The sequence below is a fragment of the Podarcis vaucheri genome (genome assembly GCF_965113315.1).
Source record: "Podarcis vaucheri genome assembly, chromosome: 6".
Taxonomy (NCBI): domain Eukaryota; kingdom Metazoa; phylum Chordata; class Lepidosauria; order Squamata; family Lacertidae; genus Podarcis; species Podarcis vaucheri.
This window is the reverse complement of record NC_138764.1, coordinates 30,642,510-30,666,778: the sequence shown is the minus strand read 5'-3', so window position 1 is coordinate 30,666,778 and position 24,269 is coordinate 30,642,510. Positions and strand designations below refer to the sequence as shown.

Sequence of the window (24,269 nt, the reverse complement as noted above, 5' to 3'; positions counted from 1 at the left end):
ACCTGCGAGGGGCGTACAATCTCATCCGCATGCGGGAGGGCGATGAGTGGAAGACGGCCATGTTCACACCGCTGGGCACCTACGAATACAGAGTTATGCCCTTTGGATTACAAAATGGCTCTCACTGTTTTCAAGCTTTTATGCATCACGTGTTGGAGGGACTCCTCTACAAGACATGCGTCTGCTTCCTGGATGACATCCTGATTTTCTCTGACTCGCAGCAAGCTCACGACCGAGACGTGAGGGAGGTGCTCAGCAGGTTGCAACAACATAGACTGTACGCCAAGCTGGAGAAGTGCCAGTTCGACACGACGGAGGTGGATTTCCTGGGATACAAGTTGTTGGACAAGGGGATAGCCATGGACAGCACCAAGGTTCGTGCGGTATTGGATTGGAAAAGCCCGCGCAACCGGAAGGAGGTCCAGCGTTTTGTCGGCTTCGCCAACTTCTATCGCAAGTTTATCAAGGGGTTCGCGATGCAGACGGCAGCAATTACGGACACGCTCAGCTCCAAAAAAAAGAAATTCATCTGGACGGAGCAGGCGGAACAGTCCTTTCAAGCGCTCAAGCATCTCTTCGCATCGGAGAAGCAACTGCTGCATATCGACCCCAGTAAACCGTTGAGGGTAGAGACAGACGCGTCAGACAGAGCCGTGGGAGCTGTCCTGATGCAGCGAGACCCGCAGGGGGTGTGGCGGCCGGGAGCGTTCTACTCCAGAAAGCTCAGCAAGTCGGAGCAGAACTACACCATCTGGGACAGGGAGTTGCTGGCCATTCATGCAGCTTTCAAGGCGTGGAGGCACTTCCTAATCGGCGCCAAGCACACGGTGCAGGTCTGCACGGACCACAAGAATCTGGAGCACTGGCGCACGGCTCAGTTCCTGAACCAGAGGCAGATACGTTGGGCGGAGTTCTTTGCTGACTTCAATTTCCGAATAGAGTACGTCCCAGGCGACACCAACATCATGGCGGATGCACTGTCCCGAAAACCGCAATACCTAGAAGAGGTGACGCCAGCGGCGGCCATGCACATCTTCGCACCGACGGCGTGGGCGTGTGCCTCAGCTACAGTAGACCTGGATGCGGTGCGACGTGCATTGCGGGACGACTCATTCGCGCAAGACAAGATGGCGGAACTGCTCAGAGGCACGGCTACCACGGACGAGTTCCAGGTGCGGGACGGCTTGCTCCTACGCAAAGGGGCTGTCTATGTACCAGGAGACGACCTTCGCGCCAAGGTACTGCAACAGTTGCACGACGCACCCACGGCCGGTCACTTTGGCACAGAGAAAACGATGGAATTAGTCGCGAGAGACTTCTGGTGGCCCAGGCTGAGAGGAGAGGTCGCGGACTACGTCGCGAGGTGCGACACCTGCCAGAGGGCCAAGCCGGTACACAGACCACCGGCGGGACTGTTAGAACCGCTGCAAACACCGTTTGAACCGTGGGAGAGGGTGGCCCTGGACTTTGTGACGGATTTACCCAACTCGAGAGGCAAGACAGCTGTGCTAGTGGTGGTGGACTTGTTCACCAAGATGGCACATTTCATTCCGTGTGCGAAGGTGGCCACGGCGGAACAAACCGCCAAACTGTTCATAGATCACGTGTTCAAAGTGCATGGCCTGCCACGGTCTATCCTGTCCGACCGCGGACGCCAGTTCATCTCGTCTTTCTGGCAGAAGCTGATGGGTTTTCTAAATGTCAAGGTCAATCTGGCATCAGCAAGACACCCGCAGACCAACGGGCAAGCAGAGAGGGTCAATGCCATCATGCAGCAGTACCTGAGATGCTATGCCAATCAACAGCCTGCGACGTGGGTGGATTACCTGCCGCTAGCCGAGTTCGCTTACAACAACACGAAGCACGTGTCCACAGGAGTGACGCCGTTCTTTGCCAACAATGGGAGGAATCCCAGAACCTTCCCGGGACTGGAGAGAGTGGGGGAAGGAGAACCACAGACGGCGGACGCGTTCGCGTCAGAGCTGCAGGCGGTCCACGATCAACTCAGACGGCAGCTGGAGCTAGCTAAGCACGCCTACAAGGTGCAAGCTGACAAGCACAGGCGGGTTGGCGAAGTGATCCAAGTGGGAGACTGGGTCTGGTTGGCAGCCCACGCAGTGCCGACCAGGTCGCTTGCCAAGAAGAAGTTGGGGCACAAGCAGATCGGTCCGTACCAAGTCGAAGCGCAGATCAACCCGGTAGCCTTCCGACTGGCGCTGCCGGAGGGTTCCAGAATGCATCCGGTGTTCCACAGGTCGGTGCTCACTCCCTACAAGGCACCTCACAGGTTCCAGGAGCCAGGGACGGCGCCAAGTCCGCTCCGGGAACGGACGGAGACGCGGGAGGTGAAGCACCAGGACCACATCAACGAGGTCACGGAGATTTTGGACTCCAGATGGGGGGAAGAGGGAGTCGAATACCTCTTAGCCAGAGAGGGCACCCGGGCCAGCGCCAATAGCTGGGTACCAGACTACGCTTTGGAGGAACCCCTGCTCAAGGACGAGTTTCATGCCCTCTTCCCACACAAACCCATGCCAGCGAGCTTCTTCGACGACTGGTTGTTCACACCCACACTTTCTTCCAGCACGTTCCATGGATTCGACTCAGAAGGGGAACCCGCACGGAGCACCCGTTCCCCAGAAGGTTCACCGGCAGGTTCGGCATCAGGCAACTCGTATTGGTGGGACGATCGACCAGAGGAGCGATGGCGCAGGAAGTGGCTGGAGATGCCAGGTCGAGCGACCGACGCAGAGACTGACATGGACGTGTTCGGGGAGGACCTCGGGTTCGAGCACGGCGGTACAGAGATGGAAGAGCAACAAGTCAACGTCGACGACCGCGAGGGGGAAGACTCGGAGGTCTTCAGTTGGCGGCCACCCACGGGGAGCGACCTGTATCCAGCATTCCCTCCCATGATGATGGAGCGCCCAGCACCCACACCTGACAGCGGGGAGGGGGGAAGGGGGGGCTTCGAGGGGGGGATGGATGTCAGGGGTTCAGAAGCAGAGACGCAGAGAAGGGTGGAAACAGAGAGCGAGGGGGAGGAAGCCGAAGGGAGAATGAGTGATGATGACGACCCGAGATCTCCAAGCCTAAGCAGTGAGTCAGAGGACTCCCAAAAGGGAGCCCCAGTGAGCAGAGCAAGGGGGGGATCCGGGGGGACACCCCAGGAGGAAGGGAACAGAGGAGATTCAGAGAGCAGCAGCTGGAAGTCGGGACCCACGCTCATAACTGAGGGCGGCAGCAGCTGGAAGTCGGGACCCACGCTCAAGACTGAGAGCAGCAGGGAGGAAGGTAGCCAGGCATCGGGTTCCGGAGGCTGTCAGCAGGAGGGAGGGCACGAGTCAGGGGTGGTCACGCCCTCCTCAGAGAGCGAGGCAACGGTTAAGAGGAAAGTAGAGAGTTGGGCGCGCGCGCCAAGTTCAAATGCAGCGGAAGCTGGAGCAGTAAGCAGCCCGGAGAGTGAGCCAGGTCCTAAAGCCCGCCGCAAGGAGGCAGAAGGATCAGGGGGGTCAGCGTCAGAGGAGAGTAGAAGGGAGGAGGCCCAGGGGGGCAGAAGGACCCAGAGACGTAGGGAGAGGCGAAGGAGGTGGAGCAAGGCTAGGGTATTAAGCTGGTGTGCAAGAGGCGGGGACTCAGACGGGTCTTCGCCGACCTAGAGCAGAAGGTGTAGAGCTGCACGCTGCAGTTCGGAAATGAAACCTGTAACTCAATAAAGACTCTTTTAAAGTGGACGCTGTGTGGCGTGGTCCTATGTGAGCTGGGACCTGGTAGCAGCTCTGACAGCATACAAACTGCAGTGCCAAGAACTACTGTCCCACTCCACAAATTAGCTGAAAATATGAATCCAGAAAGGGAATTATTTCTGTACACACCACTGTACGCCTCAAAACCAGCAACAAAAACTTGAAGCTTCAAAATTAATGAGAAGCTCCAATTTGATCTTCAGCAATGGAAGTGGAATCCTACATTTTATTTGCTATTAAAAACTTAGTAGCGGTGGCGGAGAAAGAATCAGGCACTTTTTACTGCATTAGACAAGTAGATGCTGCTGAAAGAAGCACTTAATATAGCCTTTAAACCTTCTTCTTATTCCCCAACATGCCAGCTAAATCACAGCCAACTGAAGATTGAAACTATTTCAAAGCTCATCCAAAGAACTCCTATTCTAACAAAGGAAACTAGTTCTCTCCCTGAATAATCAGGCATTTAAGAAAGTTTATGTCAGTAGATTTATGTCAGTAGATTTATGTCAGTTTCTTACTCAATAGATTTAAAATCTGGTAAGTCCTCCCTCTGTCCCCTGTACGGAAATCTAACCCGTTATTATTGTAATGCTCCCCAGGTGGAATTAAGAGCAGGTAAAGGGAACACAAAGCACACATTCCAATGAATTGCTTCCAATAGCAACTAGCCACATTTCTCTTGTGCTGCTTTTCAGTGGAAATGCAAGATCAATACCAACATTCATTTTCTAGAAAGACCACCCTCGTTTTGCAATGCTTTGTGTCATCTTTACAAAACGTTTTAGGAAGCAAAGTGGCCTCAAACAGAGATTCTGAAAAGGGGATCTATAATTTCATGCGAAGTTTATACCAGTAAACCATGCCGAACCTCAGCTACCTGCATCAGCACCTTATTAAGAAAAAGTATGCACAGTATTGGCTGTCTAATTCTTAATGCTGCCACAGAGTTCTCATCCACACGTTTTATTTGTAGTATCTCATGTTATTATTATTTACTTATTAAATTTATATCCCGTTCTTCCTCTCGAAGGAGCCCAGGGCAGCAAACACATCCACAAGCAAAACACACAAAAAAGGCCTTTTAACATTCTCTTATCCAGTGGTCTCATGGTTGCCAGGAGCAGCATCCTTCAGCCATCAAATACCTGGGTAAACAATGGTCATAGCGGTAAACAGTATTTATTTAGACAGAAGGTGGTGGTGATGGTATCAGTGAGGAAGCTTACAGGAATTTTATCACTGTAAAGGCAACTTCAATAAGCAACTCTGATAATCCAGAGCCTCAGAATTCTTCTCAACATTATAGCCAACACAAATAAGAAACAACACTTTAGAACTTTTGTACAATTGGTAGAAGTAAATGTCTTATGCTTTAAATTAAGCTTGGAAATAATTTGACTAACAGAGTGAAGAGCAATGGAACAGTCGAGTGGGGCAAGGAAAAGGGGAGAGGAGATTTACAAGCAAGAGTGTGCCTTACCAAACATGGTCAGCATTTACAGCTTCATCGTACAATAAAATGTACAAACAAAATACTCCAACCAACAAGGCATGGAATGATGATACCGTCCTAAAAAGAAAAGAAAAAACACAACCCAATTAGGAATGAACTGGATTTAAAATTGGGGGAGATTGGTGCAACAATTATATGCTTCTAGATATTCTCAAAATATTTAAACCTCAGTCAGAAAAGCCTGTCATTAATACAGATTGCAAAATAGTATCCATGGAAAATAGTTTTGAGTTGGGAGTCACCTACACTAGAATGTTTCAAAGTGCTTGTTCTGCATGTAGGAAATTGTATTATTATTATATGGCAATGCCATCCAAAAGCTGGGCAGATATGAGTTTCAAAGAACTCACCCATTGCAGGCCATTATCTAGTTTACTTCATAGTGAGAGAGGGAGACCTCAGCTACCAGGCTCCCTACAAACAAGAGTAGGATAACACCAAAAAGGGGGTTCCCTGTTATTATATACAGTGGTACCTCGGGTTAAGAACTTAATTCGTTCTGGAGGTCTGTTCTTAATCTGAAACTGTTCTTATCCTGAAGCACCACTTTAGCTAATGGGGCCTCCCGCTGCTGCTGTGCCGCCGCTGCACCATTTCTGTTCTCATCCTGAAGCAAAGTTCTTAACCCGGGGTAATATTTCTGAGTTAGCGGAGTCTGTAACCTGAAGCGTCTGTAACCTGAAGCATCTGTAATCCGAGGTGCCACTGTACTATTCATTTTCAAAAGGCCATTGCAGAAGCAGATTTAGGGCAGAGCTATAGTTCTACCATACTGGGCACCAAGTCTAGGGTGTACCACAGAGCGCCACAACTATTACCGTAGAGAATTGAGCAGAACGGAAGACCAGAGGTGGGAGGCACAAATTTTGGCCTCACAGGGTGCTGCTGAAATTTGAAAGACTGAAGTCCATCTCTGACCATTGTCATTTGTGTCCCAAGGTTCAAAGTGCTTCATATACTCTGCAGATAACTGTGCCAGCTTAACACATCTGGTATCAGAAACTTGAATTAGTGTTGTTGAAGCTTCACTTAAGAATGACAGCTAGCACATACAGGAACTCCAACACCATGATGCATAACTCTAACACTAATACATAAACTATGTGTGCTTTTTCATTCAGGCCATTGGTGGCACCAGCAGCAGCTCTGTGACCACATCCCCAAAACTAAAGCAAAGGAGAAGCCTTGAAAATACAGAGGTCCAGCAAATCTTTGGAATGGAGCCATACATTTCAGTGCATTGAACCGTCATCTAGAAGAACCCTGGTCAGAGAGACAAATTTACAGAAAGAAAGTGAATCTTTTGTTGGTTCACCACACATCTGTTTGCTGGTGTTTTCAGAGATAAAACACTGAACAAACATTATCTTCCACTCACTTTGGGGCTTCAGTTAAGAAAAGCCTAACAGAAACTTTTGCCTGTTGTAATGCCACTCCTTTAACGGCAGTTAGTAAACAGTCTTCCAATATCCATTTATTTGGCACCACTCCAACAGAGAAAGATGTGCACCGCTAAGTATATTCTCTTAGAAATATGGAGTGGTATTTTTCCTTACACCACAGGTAGATCTCACATTCAACTGCAATACTTGCAACGTGAAAGATGCATTTAGAGCACTATTTTATAAATTGCTAAGCAGTTCGTTTTCCCCGTGTCAAATTTTAAAACGGAAATTCCTCAGAGCAGGGACCTGTCCTCTTGAACTCTGTAAAGTGCTGTGCGAACTGATAAAGCTATATTTTTGTATGAGATTAATGGTTTCTCCCACAAGAGTACTGCAAAATATCACTTAGGCAACAAATGCAAAGGATATCTGCAGTGGGGAACAGGAGGATCGCAGACAAGATGTGCATATCACAAATCAGTTTTTGTGTATATTTTCATATTTAAGAACAAAAGTATACTACATCTCAGTGGTCAATTCATGGAAGGCAAGCAATCAGGATACCATCCAATATTTTCTTATAAGTCTCCTACTAAATTCCATAAAAAGTACTTCTTGTGCTCTTATCAGTTTATTTAGGACAAGACAACACTTCTTCCGCTTTGCCCATTTTTGTGCATTTAACAGTAAACACTCAGCAGATGGAGTTTTCTAGTACGGAGCTGAAGTAACAGAGAAAGCTTACATTAGTTTATATGCAACCTGACTGCTCTTAAAAGCACAGAAGCAGGGCCAGTAAATTAGATGGCACCCCTACGTAACCACATATATTTTTCTGCAACTCAGTAATATGCACACTATGTAAACAAAGTTAAATACACTGTCAAAATGGCAACCAAGGTTCATTAATATTTTTAAATTCTAACTCAAGTCACTTTAATTTCACATTTATTTATCGGTACTTATTTATTATTTCAATTTATATCTCACTTTTCAACATATAACATTTAAAGCAGCTTTTGTGTAAAGAAAACAAATATTTTTACGGTACCCAAAAAAAGTAACCAAGATCAATTGATTTTTCGAGGTACCAGTATGTTCTTTTGGCAAGTGTGCTAGGAAGCACAAATGAATTGTTACAAGTTTTTGAAAATCTATTAATAGTTGTATCCCATTGTTTATAAACTTTACCTTGAATTCCATTCGATCTTCTTCTTTTGGTCAAGACTGCTAAAACCAGAAGTTACACGTGCAGAAATCCAAGAACTTAGCACGTGGAAAAGAAGTTGAGATATAGCAAAACTGCTAACAGCAACACCCAAATTGAGTTTACTGAAGGCAGACATCATTCTTCAGCCTGTTAAGGGAAGAAGCGGTGGGGGGGAGAGTTCCTTAATTCAGGTATGGATTGTCAATGGAGTATAAGCGAAGCAACAATCATGTCAATTTAAATAGCAACAAGAAACACAGAAGCTACAACTCTCTCGACAGCCATGGGTAGAAGAGAAGCAAGCATGCATAAACCTGGAGGTGTCCAGCAGGGTGATTGGGCTGTACCTAAAGAAAAACACCTTTTGCTGCATACACGTTTGTCCCCTGCTCACAGTCCAGCTTTCTTTAATTGCAATTATAGTTTTAAAACCTTTCTAATACCAACACACACACTAAATAGATTAGCCCTGACCTCTCAAGTTATGCCAGCTGGGCAAGGGATATGATTTTCACTACATCCTCAACACCAGGATAACTCAAAAGTAATAGTTATGACAGTGCAGTGTCATCATTGTGCCATCATAACTTCAAGTCAGCCAGCTACACGGTTGTAACTGTGACAGCATAAGGGAGGGAAAGGAAGGGAGTTGAAGAGGAGTGCCCAGGTAAATCAGAACTAGGGTTGGCATGTGTCCTCTTTTTCCCAGAACACACCCTCTTTTCCGGGGGTAAAATTTGGGACAAATTGCATTTATTTGCTTTCAATGGCCACCATAGCGTCCTCTCTTTTGCTTTTCAAAATATGGCAACCCTAGTTGGAAACTTGTCCTTCTCCAGGGCTAGGTCCAGTCTCCCCACAACACTGATGTGAATTAACATCAGCAAAATACTCACACAAGAAGAATTCAAGGCAGTGATGTCCAGACCTGACCCTCCAGCTGTTTGGGGACTACAACTCCATCATTCCTAGCTAACAGGACCAGTGGTCAGGGATGATGGGAATTGTAGTCCAAAAACAGCTGGAGGGCCAAGTTTGGCCATCAGTGATTCAAGGCAACAAACCTCAAAGCCACAGAAGACAGAATACTAGCTCAGTAGCCAATCACAAGACTTTCCCAAGAACATAAACTATGAGAGAAGCAGAGCTCACAAACCAAGACCTACAGCCTGCAGCCACATCACTCTGTCCCCATGTAGTTTGGACAAAGAAAATACAAGTGGAGTTCCCCAAATGCCATTGGTGACCACCTCACACTCATAACTCATTTTTCCTTGCAGAATATGAAACAAGGCACACTGAGTAAAACAAAGAGAAGTGAAATACATTGTTTGACTCGGTGTTCGAAATTCCCCAAGTGTCAGGCACGTTTTACTACTGGCGCAGGTCCAATTGCGACTATGTGGAGATTACTGGTTGGCAACCATGGTTTAAAAAACCTCTGCCGTAGTCCATTGTTAATCCCATTTTCCATTTCCACTGTGTGTTTTTCCTCCTCCTTGCATGCTAGGACAAGTGAATTGCTGTAAGAGCAAGCGATGTTGTTGAGATCATAGAATCATAGAACTGTAGTGTTGGAAGGGACCCCAAGGGTCAGCGAGTCCAACTCCCTGGTGAGTAGACATTCCGTTGTGACGACCGTAACCTAGGTTTAAGGTGCCATTAGGTGTCCAACTTATATATCCGAGTTTCTAAGCCTATTTGTTCTAGAGGTACAGAGTGTTAACTGCATTTCATAAAGCTAAATGTTGTCCTGCATGAACCGAAAGTGCATCCTAGGATACACCCAACACTCTCAAGTGGTTGTAAATTACAGGGTAAGATCAATAGTGATGTGAAGGAACCTCCATTACTGATCTTATTGGTGAAGCTTAATAAACCTCCAGAAAAGCCCAAGGTTCCCTATAACATTTAAATTCCTGGTGCAGATTAAAAGCACTTCATAAGAACCCGACTTAGACCTATAAAAAACAGTCTATAACTTGGAAGAGTATCTATGCTTTACATTAAATATGTTTAACAGACATGATTTGTGCAGCCTACCAAAACAGTGTTGTATCAATTAGCCATAACCCCGAGAGACTAGATCACAACCCTGTAGACAATTTCTAATTTCAGCAGGAAATCAAACGAGGTTCTTTGGGGGGCAATTTACAGACCTTATTAAGAAACAATTTCCAAAGAGTGTTGACAAATGAGATAATGTTTTTTCAAGGTGCATTTATTTAATCTGCTAGGCAAAGCAAACAAAATCTGGAACACACATGATTGTGTTTAGCTTGTGTTCAAAGTATATGATCCAAAACCATAAAACAAAGTTTGGAGCACATATCCTTATATGGGACGTATGCTTATCAATTCTGTGCTAAGAGCACCACTTTTTAGCTATCTCTGTTTTTACCATTTTGCCTATTCCCCATGCAAACCTGATGGCATGATTGAACTGAAAATAATTAATAAATCTAGCATGAATTGTCACTGAGTGGATCCAGTCTGCTTTTTAAAACTAAGGGCTAATTTAGTAATTATAAAGTCATGGTCTATCCAACTATAATCAGTAAAAGGTAAAGGGACCCTGACCATTAGGTCCAGTCGTGGCCGACTCTGGGGTTGCGGCGCTCATCTCGCTTTATTGGCCGAGGGAACCGGCGTACAGCTTCGTGTCATGGCGAACCAGAGCAGCACACGGAAACACCGTTTACCTTCCCGCCGGAGCGGTACCTATTTATCTACTTGTACTTTGATGTGCTTTCGAACTGCTAGGTTGGCAGGAGCAGGGACCGAGCAACGGGAGCTCATCCCGTCGCAGGGATTCGAACCACCGACCTTCTGATTGGCAAGTCCTAGGCTCTGTGGTTTAACCCACAGCACCACCCGTGTCCCAATATTCCCAATTAATTAATTAATGCCACCAATATTCTCCCTAAGCTAATGGCTTCCTGTTGATCCATAAAACCAGAAGCTGAAATATATGTGCAAAAGCAGCCTTCTGTACATTTTTCCCTTCTGAATTGTTTCTCCCAAATGCAAAATGATGCTATACAGGCAGTTTATTTTGTTAGTGCCCTGTGCACCTTTACCGTGCATCAGTTCTGTTTGTTTCAACAAATGCTTATTTCCAATCTTATTGAGCAACACTACACCAATAACATTAGACATGTACCATTTTTAAACTATAGACTACAGTAATACCTTTAAATATTATTAACACTTAGAATCTCTAGTAAGCACAGATTTTTAACTATCTACCAAAAGCAGCCATTTTTTTGTTCCAGAGTGCTTATGAATGACTGTTACACTGTAACCCTATGCATAATTAGGCAGCAGTCATATATATACCTGAGTGCATGTCCTATTGAATTTACTGGGGCTTACGTCTGAGTTGATATGTATAGGATTGCACTTACGTTTCAAAGAGTCCAGTAGCAGTGGACAAATTTACTTCCAAATAAATATGAGTAGGATTAGGCTGTAAAAGTTACACAAAAATCAAAGGCAATGTTAAACCTATACCTAGTATTCCAACTCCATATCATCGTACAATTATTTTGAGCTACTTTCATGCAACCCGAACAGCTAACAATTGGCCAAGCCTTGCTACTAAGTGTTTACAAAACAGCCATCTAGCTGAACATTTGTGCATGCATTTCAACACCATAATGTAACTCAAGAAACGGGTCTTGGCAACAAGGAACCACGTCACGTATCTTCTAAGAATGAAACAGCTCAATACAGAGATACAAATCTGATTCTGGATGGTACATTTTCACCAACTGGCAAGGCTTCAGAATTGTCATTAAGTATTAGGTGGGTAAAGGTTATCACTCCTGACTTATGTACTGAAAATAGTCCATGGCCATTCTTCTCTAAATGATTTCTGGGCCTCTCAACATGCACTTCTTCTGGGGCAACAAAACACAAAGATAATAGGAAATTATAAAACTCAGTCATTTCAAAATACCGTTTAAAGTTTTGCCGCTGCTTTTCGTAGTTATAGATACAACATCTCTCATACACACATCTTCTGTACAGACCCTAATTCAATGATAATTAATAATCAGGTGTTTCCATCCCAAGGTCCTTGCATAGATTATACATACATAAACTGTTAAGTGTATACATAAACTGAGAATGAATCCTGGTAAGGCAGAACTATGCTATGAGTAGGTGGTAAACAACCTGTTTTAGACAGGGCTGCACTACCTGTGAAAGAGCAGGTTCATAGTCTGGGGATACTCCTAGAAACAGGACTGCCACTTGATGCCCAGAAGGCATGAGTGGCATTAAGTTATTTCCTGCCCAGCTACTGCTGGTTCACCAGCTGTGGCCATTTCTCGACTGACACAGCTTCACCAAAGTAACTTACCCTCTGATCATCTCCAGTTTCGATTATTATCCTATGATCTACATGGGGCTACTCTTGAAGACTGTTCAGAAGCTACAACTAGTACAGAATGTGGCAGCCCAAGAGCCAAGTGGGGTGGCTTATTGTAACCATACAACAGTAGTTTTATGAGAGTGGCACTGGTTGCTACTGCTGCTATGCCCAACTCAAGGTGCTGCTGTTGACATATCAAAACCCTGAACAAAATACTTGAAGGAACTCCTCTCCCAGCATCAACCTGCCTGGGCCCAGAGATCTGTAGGAACGATACTTCCGGGGGCCCATCATAGTTGATATAGCATGACTCCTTCTCTGTGGTGGCACCCCAGTGATGGAACTCCCCTCCCATTCAAAATGCTACTATACACTTTTTAATGGCAATTGAAGCTGTATCTCTTCACCAAAAAGAGATACAGCTTTAATTTCTGGTGCAGTCAATCAGTGTTGCCCTTTCTACTATTTTTTGTGTAAATCGCCCTGAAGTACTGCCCAGCTACTGCAATAAATAATATATAATAAATATATAATATTTAAATAATAATAAATAAATAATAATAACAACAAGTCTTACTCATGGACCTTAGAACCTGAATTCCAAATCTCCCTTAGAACGCAACTGGCTGGTCCAAAACTGCTAAGGCCCTCCAAGATACCACAGCTTTTAAGAAAAAGGCAACCAAATAAGCTATGACCAAGCCAAAGACATCAATACAGACCGATAATGTGATCAAGAGAAGCACTATCCTGTGGATAAAATTACAAGAGCAAAAAGTTCAAAGGACAAGAAAAAATTCCAAGACACGCTGCCCAGTCAAATGGAAGTACCCTACCAAACAGGTTTCAAAGAAAATAGGAAACTACCCAAATATCATTTCTTTGCACCATCATCTCCTCTCCAAACATAATTATGCCTCATGCAAAGGAATTAAATAAAGGCATTCATCCCAACAGCTCCAATCCAAAACTGTCCATATTCAAAAGACATTTTGCCTTACAATCACTGCATTCATTTTGTTTAAATTATCTCCTAGCACCTGCTTATCGCCAGCATTTCAGGTTCCCAATGATGCCTTAATTATGGGGAACTCCATATGCACTGCGGATTAGAAGCAATATAATTCCTGAAGAAATTCACATATATTTTAAACCTTAAAGCAGCCTATGCACACACTTGCCTGAGAGTAAGCCCCAGTAGGAATTATTCCTAAGTAACCATATATAGACATAGATAGCTGTACTGGACTTTTACATATGAAGAGCAAAGGAGAATGATGTTAAGAAAGAAACAGAAATAGAAGGGTCCCCCCCCCACGCGCATTGATTCAAACAAATATAAAACTAGTAAGAGATTAGCATCAAAAGACCCATGTGGAATTAGTATATAGAAAGCAGCAAGGCAATATTCAATTATGGCAGCAGTGATAGAAAATATTTTCTCACTTGGAAAACTGAAACTTGAAGGCAGCACTTCAGTAACAGGCTTGACACAAAAAAGTATATAGGCTACAATAATACTAGTGTGGCTTGACTGACCAGACACTAAGTATTCTACAGCGCCACTAAATTATACCACATACAGTAATAGATAAGGATTTAAATACTGCCTTTGAGAACTATGGCATTCTCTCGAGGCAGTTCAAAATAACACTCATAAAACAGATTCAAAAATAAAATGCACAGTAATAACCACATGAAAACCAGAAATCAAATGAATAGCAAAGATTAAAATTACAAGGGCATTATAAATCAGTAAAAAGTTGGTGTAAACAGCCAGATTATTAAAGTGTACAGTGGTACCTCGGGTTAAGAACTTAATTCGTTCTGGAGGTCCGTTCTTAACCTGAAACTGTTCTTAATCTGAGGTACCACTTTAGCTAATGGGGCGTGCCACTGCTGCCGTGCCACCACCACGCGATTTCTGTTCTCATCCTGAAGCAAAGTTCTTAACCCGAGGTACTATTTCTGGGTTAGCAGAGTCTGTAACCTGAAGTGTCTGTAACCCAAGGTACCACTGTACTTAAAAGCAGGTAATGAGGGAAACAGAAACAGTTCCTGTGGAGCCGCAAGGCTTGACAACCTGACAAACCTTATGGGTAAATCCAAGAGCAGGGCCTCCACAGCCAATCTTAAAGGCTGCTGCAGATAGTCCTTTAAATAACCTGACCCCAAGCTGCTTAGGCTTTTAAAAAGGTAACATCTAGCATTCGAAATTGAGCTTGGAAGTGCATTAGGAGCCAGTGCAGCTGGTGCAGAATTGGTGCTGCAGGCTCTTATCACATGGCCTTCACACCTCTTGTCACACTCTCAAGGTATGCACCTGGCCCTTCAAAAGAAGTGCAACCCAATACAACACCAGTGACACACACCTTCACCCAGATCACATTTCTCCGCCCACGTTACACCTGTCTTATCTGATCTAAATGCCAGCTTGTTTGCCCTCAGCCATCTCATGCTACCTCCAGACACTGTTCAAGACTTCCGCAGCTTCCCTGGGACAAGCAGGTGATGACACAGCAGCCTTTGGCACAAACTTGGGAAGCAGTAAACAGTAGTTTGAGCAACACCAGCAGGAAGTGGGAGGATGTGCCTTCTCTCATTTTTAACGTGTAGCGTAGTAGTCTTAGTGCTGGGTGAAGACTCGTGAGGGCTGAGGTTCAAATCCCCATTCAGTGAGGAGCAGGTCAATGACCTCAGGCCAGCTCCATCAACTCTCAGCCCAAACTGCTTTACACTGCAAGTACAAAATGCGAGTGGGAGAACCATGAGTTCCTCAGAGGAAAGGCATGATATAAACAAGTTCAAACCTCTGGATCAGTTCTGTCAACGGCTTCATTTAGACCCTGAAAAGCACGGGAAATAAGATGGAATCCTGAAGCACCCAAAAGGCCACAGGGTGGAGCAGGTGTCTCTCAGCCCTACTTTCTGGGCTTGCCCCTCTAGAAATGGCTCCCAATTCCAGAAGGAAACCATAGCCAATGGAATCCAAGGCTATTGAGCGATCCAGGAGAACTAACAGCATTGCATGCAAACCTGGTCCGTTCCTAGCATCATCCACCAGTGTGACGAGGCTGTTTCTGTCCCCCTACCAGGTCAGAAATCCGGCTGGAATGGATCCAAGTAATCAGCATTATCCACTACTACTTGGAGTGCCCAGGAAGCGGTATCCACTGATGTAAATAAATCTGTGCGGTACTTAAAATCATTGAAGTCCAAAAGTGTAAGAAGTCTGGGCTGAATCTTTGGTGCATTGTTTCAAAGTGGACAGGCCACTTTCAAACAGCGAAATAGCAGCACAGCCTAAGCTACAGTTAACACTCAATTTGAGGTTGGTACCTGGGCCCCCTCTCCTTGTTTACAGGGGTGCCAACTTTAATAAAATATGGGGGAGGGGCAAGTAAGCCCCACCACACACAATTATTCACATGACATGGCACCCACCCAACCCATTTGAATGGCAATGTCCATCACCTTTTTTGAGGGGGGCAGCCCCCTCAAATATTTTATTGGGGCTGCAGAAGGGACCTTTGTCCCCTAAGCACTGGCTCCTATGCGTCAGTTATCTTTGTCCTTATTAATTCAACCAGATTCCTGGTCCTCCCCCTTTTCTCGTTCCTTCTCCAGCAGCGCCCCATTTTCAGTCCCCAGAAGAAAGGGAGGAAACCAAAGTCAGGCGTGGTGCTGGGAATAGGAAAGAAAAGAGGGGCCTGAAGAAGAGGGATCTCCTTGCAGACTCCCCGCTCCCCCACCCACCCCGAGAGACTCCCTCACCTTTTCACCCGCGCGCCCCCGATCCAGCAATTGCAGGTTCTCCTCCTTCCCTTAGCCACGCAACGCATTGTGTATGTGTGTATGTGTGTCGTGCGGAAAAGAAAGGTTGCTAGGGCATTTCACCTCCCTCTCCTTGCGCGCATCCTCACCTGCGCCCCGCTGGCTCCCCTCTGCCTTTAATAAGCCCTATAGCACCCGCCCAGAAGCGCGCCGCGCACCAGTGTCTGCAGCCGCGCCGAGAGAAAGGCGGCATCCCCGGACACGCCGCGCAAGGGGCCTACGCGCCCGACACACGACCCGCTGCCCAGACACGTCTTCTCCCCTTTCTCGGTGGGAGAAGCACCCGCCCCCCCCCCGCCCCCGCCCCGCTGCTCACCTGAAGTCTCACCGCGGCCGGGCGGGCGGCCCTGCCATCCCTCCTGGCGGGTCCCTGCGGCGGGGGGGAAGCCCCTCACACGCCCACGCGGCGCGGCTTCTCCGGCGGAAACGGCCTCCGCTGTTGCTGCTGCTGCTACTGCGGCAGCCGCGACAGGCGCCCACTGCGGGATCGCGTTACGCCGGCCTCAGCCTTAAAGGGGCCGCCGAGCCGCCGCCGCCTCGACGTTCCCAGTTGCCGCAGGGCGGGAAGGGGGAAGCCGGCCAGCCAGCCAGCCGCTCTCACCGCCGCCTCCTGGCCGCCCGCCGAGTCCCCGCGGCGAGAAGCAAGAAGCAAGCCCGCCTCGCCGGCCGGCCGGCTCCAAAAGGCAAGCAGGCAGGCGGCAGAGGCGGCCACCTGCCTCCCACCGGAGGGCACTTGCTTGCGGGTTGTTGATGTGGGAAGCGCCCCCCCCCCCTTTGGAGACGGGGCAGGAGGCGGGAGTTGGACTCAGAAAAATCCACACGCCGCCTCCCAAATATTTCATCTTATGGATTGACCGGGAGGGCCTGGAGATTTCTCACAGGTATTATGAAGAAGGCGACACTTTTGCTTCCCTCTCCCCATCCTGTCGAGGATGCGTGCGCCCCCAACCCCAAATTTCACTGCTTGTTTTTCCCACCCTTACAAAAAAAACCTTATCGCCCCTGTTGTTTGAGAGCCAGCTGGGATTCATAGGCGGGATTTTATGCCCATTTGGCAAAGCCAGTTTGTCACCACATGTTAGATTCCCCATATTTCCTCCACAAGGCCATGTGCATCAGGGTTGGCTAACTTGGGACCCTTCACATTTTGCCGGACTACAATTCCCATCACCCCGACCATCTGGAGCTGATGGGAGTTGTATTCCAGCGCTGGCGGAAGGGCATCACATCACCCACCCCTGAAGTATATGGTATTCCCTTCAACCACCTGCCATTTTATCTTCACAACCATCTTGTGAGGTATTTTAGGCTGAACTCAGCCTCACCAGTCCTAGTCTGATAGAATTAATAATAATAATAATAAATAATTAAAACTCAGCCACTCTGGGCGGCTTCCAACATATAATAAAACATTACACATTTAAAGGCTTCCCCATACAGAGCTGCCTTCAGATGTCATCTAAAGGTTATATACCGTATTGGCCTGAATATAAGCCTCACTTTTTTTTCCAAATTCCGACCGTGAATAGTTAAAGTGCGGCTTAAATTCGCAACCTTACAAAAATTGGCTTTTATTATATCGCTGCTGAAACAAGACATTCGGTAAAATGGACAGGGATGGTGGTAGTTGTAGTCAAACAACATCTGGAAGGCCACAAGTTCCCATACCTAAACTAAAGTCACTTCCACACCACACATTTAAAGCACACTTATTCCATTTTTAAGAGTCATGGCTTCCCTACCATCACCAAGAATCCTGGGAATTATAGATTGTTAAGGGAACTAAGTTGTTCGGAGACCCTGAAGCTACATTTTCCAGGATGCTTTAGTGAGGAGGGGAGCCATGAATAAGAGTGGTTTTAATGTATGGTGTGGATTTGGCCAAAAGAACTGGTTGCCAACTGGTAGGTTGGAAGCCTTACCTGCAGTACATCTCATACAAATATATGGTCAAAATTAATTGGATCCAGCATCAGGGGCACATTTAGAAATCTTGAGAAACTGTCATAGGCACCACCAATAAATGGCTGGGGGGGTGCCTAGTCACAAAATGGCTGCCAAGGAGACCGGCCTTGTCACAAATGACTTCCCAAGAAACTAAGTGCAAGACAAAATTATGAACTGAATCCCAATCCCAAGCCACATATTTGCCACGCAAAAGACAACAAAACAAAAGGAAAAGTGATGATGCTCAGAGAAAGATATCCAGTCCAAAAACCATACAGACTCCATCACAAAAGAAACGGGCAGGAATAACTCAACCACACACTCCCTCAAACCACACCAGAAACGCAAAATCCAGCCACCAACAATGCCCCCCTTGCAAAAGAGAGGCAAATTCCACCACAGAAAATTACAAATAACAGGCAAAATCCACCCCAAAATGCTAGCCACACAGAAAGAAAGAAGCAAAACACCCCCAAAAGGCAAAACAGGCATTACACAAACAAGTATGTGTGAGCATGCACATATCAAAAAGCAAGCAGACACCTTCCACCAAAGAGACAAAACACTCTTTCCATTGCTTACCAAACAGCAATGGGGTCTCCTTTCCTTTTAAATAAATAAATTGCCAAGCAGGTGGATAGTTAGGCATTAGCATCCACCTACCCTGCTCTCTTTGCCTTTGCTGAGAAAAGGCATTCTGAAGAAAGGAAGAGGGCGGGGTGGCTGGAGGCCGTACTTAGTTTTCCAGCCAATGCAGCACCACCAAGAAGAAATACTTGTAAAATTCCAAAACAAATTAAACATTGGGAGAAGAAGGAACTTCAACAGGAAACAAGTAGGGTGTCTGGAGCGCCACTGTGCCTGTGGGCACCATGTTGGGAACTCTAGATCTGTGAAATATGTAAAGAATGTTGCTTAGGGCAACTATTTTGGCAATTTTAAAGATCACTATCTGCTATTTTGTAAGTTTGTTGAGAGGGGAAGATCTACCTCTTTTATTAACATTGATTTGTAGCACAACCCTAGGCATCCCTTGCTTGGAAGAAATTTCCATTAAGTTCATTTATCTGGATGTGTGTACAGGATTACAGCCTTAATGGCTAGATTCACACAGAGAGCTCAACTGCAACTTCTGGTTTAGGGGCTGAAGTGTGTGCTGCGTGTAGCAAATGGTGGCAAAACCAAGTTTTTAGCATAACTCTAATTTGGAGGCTATATTTGTCTATATTGGCAGGAGCAGGGCCCGAGCAACGGGAGCTCACCCCGTAGCCAGGATTTGAACCGCCACCCTTCTGATTGGCAAGCCCTAGACTCTGGTTTAGACCACAGTGCACATCAAAGTAGATAAATAGGTACCGCTGCGGCGGGAAGGTAAACGGCGTTTCCGTGCACTGCTCTGGTTCGCCAGAAGCGGCTTAGTCATGCTGGCTACAACCCGGAAGCTATATGCTGGCTCCCTCGGCCAGTAAAGTGAGATGAGCATCGCAACCCCAGAGTCGTCTGCGACTGGAGCTAACTGTCAGGGGTCCCTTTACCTTTTATTTGTCTATATTATTGCCCAAATACAAACAATAGTAACGAAGATCTGAGATCTTGCAGTTTAGGTCTTTTTTTGGGTTTTTAAAGTAATTTTAATTCAAAATATGGGACGCGGGTGGCGCTGTGGGTAAAAGCCTCAGCGCCTAGGGCTTGCCGATCGAAAGGTCGGCAGTTTGAATCCCCGCGGCGGGGTGCGCTCCCGCTGCTCGGTCCCAGCGCCTGCCAACCTAGCAGTTCGAAAGCACCCCCGGGTGCAAGTAGATAAATAGGTACCGCTTATCAGCGGGAAGGTAAACGGCGTATCCGTGTGCTGCGCTGGCTCGCCAGATGCAGCTTTGTCACGCTGGCCACGTGACCCGGAAGTGTCTCCGGACAGCGCTGGCCCCCGGCCTATAGATGTGAGATGGGCGCACAAACCCCAGAGTCTGTCAAGACTGGCCCGTTCGGGCAGGGGTACCTTTACCTTTACCTTTAATTCAAAATAAATGCAACATGTCTGCATGAAAATAAATGGAGCATAATACCTGTTTATACATCTATGTCTGTCTGTCTGTCTATCTATCTATCTATCTTTCTACATATATAGGTGTATATCCATTCCTATCTAGCTATCTACATATATAGGTGTATGTCCATTCCTGTAACATAAGGAAAATGAACTGTATTGGAATTAGCAGGGCAAGTTTTAAATGTTTATACACTCAAATAACTTAATTCCAAATGAAAACATGGCCTGATCTAGATTTGCGGCTTCCTGCCCTGCCCTGCCCCCGGCAGATACACTACTTTGCACAATCATAGCTGAATACTGTACTGTTAACTATGAGTTACCTTTGCTGAACTGGAGAGACTTTTCACTCCATGCACAACTGCTGTCTCCCCATCCTCTTTTAGAAATAATGCAGCATACAAGATGTTTGCCTTTTGATTCAGACAGGGGCATCTGCCTGCCTTGAATATTCTCAGACTCGAAATGTGTCACTATAGTGAATGAATTTTAATTTATTTCTAGGTACATGCACACACACAGACACACATCACAAAGCAAATAAATTTTTTAAAAAACAGATAACCTATACTGACAGCATTACTTTCTCGGTAATGAAAACTGTATAAAATTATTAAATGGAAAGGGTAACCTTGCACAAGAAACTTTGGCGAAACTTCACTGAAACTATGTTTATTCAAGCCTACATCCCGTAGCCTTAAGGAGAGTTCAACTCCCTCCCAGGTTTCTGGACACCATGCTAAGATGGCCATCTTCTGGAGAGCTTTTGAGTTGCCCTTAATATCTAATTTTTATGTTTCTGATTAATGTAGCAATGTTTCTACTGATTAGTTCTTAGGAGGTATTTTGGGTTTTTTTAATGTAACTTATATATGATTTTATGTTTAATATATCTTATCATCTATCTTGAAGAGTTTGTCTGAATAAATAAATGGTAGAAGGAAAACAATGCAAACCAAAGCTTTATTGATCTGGACTCAATACACCAATCATCTGTATTCTGGCACTCTACACAATCATGAAGTTTAGAATTACATCAATTAGAAAATCCTTGTGTTGGTAAATACAAAAAACACCAAACATATCAATAAAGAAAACATTTTATCAAGTTAACCTGCTTACATCGCCATATAATTCTTATCAATAACACAGCTCATGGTCTGTACCTATATATAGTATATTTACAGTGGAACCTCGGTTGTCGAACGCAATCCATTCCGAAAGACTGTTTAACTTCCAACAACCAAGGCACAATGGGCTGTCAGCAAATTCTATGGGGGAAATTGAGAAAGCCGTTCGACTTCTGAGGCACATTTGAAAACGGAAGCAATTCCGTGTTTTCGGCATTTGGCTTCTGAATAGTTCGGCTTCTGAGAGGCTTGAAAACCAAGGTTCCACTGTGTGTGTGTGTGTGTGTGTGTGTGTGTATAAAATAAAATTTATACACCATGATGCACACCACAATTTACAAAAAGATGGAGCAATGAAGTCAAGAAAAATTAAAAACTTAAAACATACAAAAGTATAAATAAGTATTTTTGTACATTTATAAGCACTGTTGTATCTTTATATTTGCTGGTTACTTTGGAGAACCTGGGGTGTATCATACACATATAGTATTATATGTATATTAATGCTGATAATATGCTAGAATTGTTTGCATTTTTACTGGAAGCAGGGTGGCTGGTTTTCTGCTTCTTTTGTAAACCACGCTATGACCATTTTTGGTATAGACTAACCTAGATAAATAAATTATTCTTGAAGGCTATGGTCAGGAAGGGGATTGATGAGTGAAGCCTTTGTGCATTTTTTATAAGCCTCAGCACCCTCTGCATATTCAAGTGGCATCAGATAACAAATAGGTTAGATAAAAGCGAAATCGAGATATATTTGCAATGGTTTAAAACAAAACAAAAAGCAGGGAAGAGACACAATAAGGCACTAAACTGAAAAGAAATCTCAACCTTTTCCTCATTCCCACCATCCTGGGTAATTCCACAACTGATACATTTATAAACAGCTTTGTACAAGAGCATGCAATAATGGGCAGGTGCTCAGACACACACCCCACCTGATAGTGAAGTGGATAAATATCAAGGCAGCCAATGATATAAAGAGATGTCAAAGAATTCCAGCAGAAATGGCAGTGGAAATTGCCAGTGCCCACATATTCATCTCATGTCTGGGAAGGAAATCAATCCAGTGAATTCAACTGGTATTCACTGTGTTGTTTTCAGTCTGCAAATAATAGGGATAGGTAATTGATGACACATTTGCATTGTCTTTTCTTTTGCATTATGTTGCTCCATCAGAGAAGTCAGAAAATCCTACAGATATGGTAGATACCAAAAGCGATCTCTGCCCAAGCATTTTATGGACTAGCTTTACATTTTGCTTCCCAAGTACATAGTTTTTTGCAGACTTCGGCTTAAAACTATGTAATTGAACATCAAGAACCCAAGTTATGACTACTCACCTCAATAATGGGCTGATTTTCCAGTCTGAAGAGTATCCAAAATCTCCCAGAAGCCTTGCTGTGAATATGTGGTTATTCTGTACTTCTCAGAATGCAACACTGCCACTTCTGCTTGCTTCCTAAGAAAAATAAGGTCAGGTTGCTTTACTCAAGAGAGTACATGCCAGGCCCAGAAACCTAGCAATTACATCACACTGTAATATGTAATCACATAGCCATAATCTGAGGATTTAACAAACCCTTACATGTTTTGTTTGTATTTTGTTCAACTGCCACACCCAACCTGCTTCCAGGCTATCATAACATCCTGTGCTTTACTCTCACCGTCCCAGACATGGTGCAAGAAATCCATACCACTTTTTAAACTCCGCAAGCAAACAGACATTAAAATTCATGCCACATCAAATAGCAATTTATAATTGCTTCTCAGCCTTCTGGCTAAAATCAAAGTATCTGTTCTTATCAGTTGAGTATGTAATACAGTATGTTCTCTATGTAAGGACACAGTGTGAATCCGATTTTGGAACCAGGAGTTGGATATGAGGCTTGGTCCACCCACGACATGCATTGACCTGATATCGAAGGGCCCAGTGCAATTTCTTTTTTGGTTTAGGTACAGGTGAGTGAGTTCTTTAATTGTTTTCCATTCTCGTCAATGACCGAAATAAATCAATTCATTCATTAACTTGAAATAAATCAATTCATTCATTAACAACGCGGGTGGCGCTGTGGGCTAAAGCCTCAACGCCTAGGGCTTGCCGATCGAAAGGTCGGCGGTTCGAATCCCCGCGGCGGGGTGCGCTCCCGCTGCTCGGTCCCAGCGCCTGCCCACCTAGCAGTTCGAAAGCACCCCCGGGTGCAAGTAGATAAATAGGTACCGCTTACCAGCGGGAAGGTAAACGGCGTTCCGTGTGCGGCTCTGGCTCGCCAGAGCAGCGATGTCACGCTGGCCACGTGACCCGGAAGTGTCCCCGGACAGCGCTGGCCCCCGGCCAATAAATGTGAGATGGGCGCACAAACCCCACAGTCTGTCAAGACTGGCCCGTTCGGGCAGGGGTACCTTTACCTTTTACCTTTATTCTCGTCAATGACCGAAATAAATCAATTCATTCATTAACTTGTTTTCACAAGTATGTTACGAAAAGTTGGGTTTTTTAAAAAAAATGTTGGCGTAAACATACAGATTAGATTGGCAATTGACACGTTTTCCTTTTCCCCCCATGTTGGAGTTTTGTAGTAATTGTTCCTCCATTTCTTTGTTCTTTATGACAGCCATCTTCAAAGGGCCGCCACATGCAAGAGGGATCAAGCTTGTTTTCTCCTGTTTTGGGGGCTAGGACCCGTGAAGGTAAATGGCATTTCCATGCAGTCTGGCACTCGTCACGGTGTCCTGTTGTGCCAGAAGCAGTTTAGTCATGCCAACCACATGACCCGGAAAGCTGTCTGTGGACAAACACCGGCTCCCTCAGCCTGGAAGAGAGATGAGTGCCACACCCCATAGTCATCTTGGACTGGATTTAACTGTCCAGGGTTCCTTTACCTTTACCTATTTTACTTAAGGGCTTATTCACACCTCCATTTCCCCTGCTGCTTTCCCTCCGGGAAACCCAATCTGTAGAGCTGAATTGGAACAAACAGCAATTGGGCTTTCTGTGGATTGCCATTTGTTCTGATTTTCACTAAAGAGCAGCTTTTCAAGGGGAAAGTAGTGGGGTAAAGGCAAAACTGCTCAG

At 45.4% G+C, this 24,269-nt stretch overlaps 3 protein-coding genes across 27 annotated transcripts in view; 2 read left to right on the top strand and 1 right to left on the bottom strand.

Moving 5' to 3' along the window:
* The window catches only part of LOC309535167 (uncharacterized protein), a 34,890-nt gene extending 27,044 nt beyond the window's left edge, over nt 1–7,846 (top strand). For all 22 annotated transcript variants that reach the window (XR_014221034.1, XR_014221035.1, XR_014221036.1 and 19 more), the window contains one exon: nt 6,381–7,846. Coding sequence is in view for 1 of the 22 variants with exons in the window: in XM_082228010.1 (XP_082084136.1) it covers nt 6,381–6,503 (123 nt within the window). In the remaining 21 variants the exon portion in view is untranslated. The remainder of the gene's footprint in view (nt 1–6,380) is intronic.
* Nucleotides 1–22,646, bottom strand: part of LOC309535163 (TLC domain-containing protein 4-B-like) — a 39,309-nt gene extending 16,663 nt beyond the window's left edge. The window contains exons 1-3 of one of the 4 annotated variants that reach the window (XM_082228005.1): nt 22,537–22,646; nt 7,836–8,001; nt 5,227–5,316 (exon numbers count right to left, since the gene is read on the bottom strand). In XM_082228005.1, coding sequence (XP_082084131.1) covers nt 5,227–5,316; nt 7,836–7,993 — 248 coding nt within the window. In that variant the 5' untranslated portion in view covers nt 7,994–8,001; nt 22,537–22,646. Of the gene's footprint in view, nt 1–5,226; nt 5,317–7,835; nt 8,002–8,328; nt 8,420–16,006; nt 16,030–16,382; nt 16,832–22,536 lie in introns of those variants that run through there. The other 3 variants (XM_082228003.1, XM_082228006.1, XM_082228004.1) reach the window with 3 other exon arrangements.
* A 308-nt stretch (nt 22,647–22,954) lies between these two features.
* The window catches only part of ALG14 (ALG14 UDP-N-acetylglucosaminyltransferase subunit), a 54,575-nt gene continuing 53,260 nt past the window's right edge, over nt 22,955–24,269 (top strand). Inside the window, exons 1-2 of the mRNA XM_082228012.1 lie at nt 22,955–23,155; nt 23,809–23,884. Of these exons, the coding sequence (XP_082084138.1) occupies nt 23,830–23,884 (55 nt within the window). The 5' untranslated portion in view covers nt 22,955–23,155; nt 23,809–23,829. The remainder of the gene's footprint in view (nt 23,156–23,808; nt 23,885–24,269) is intronic.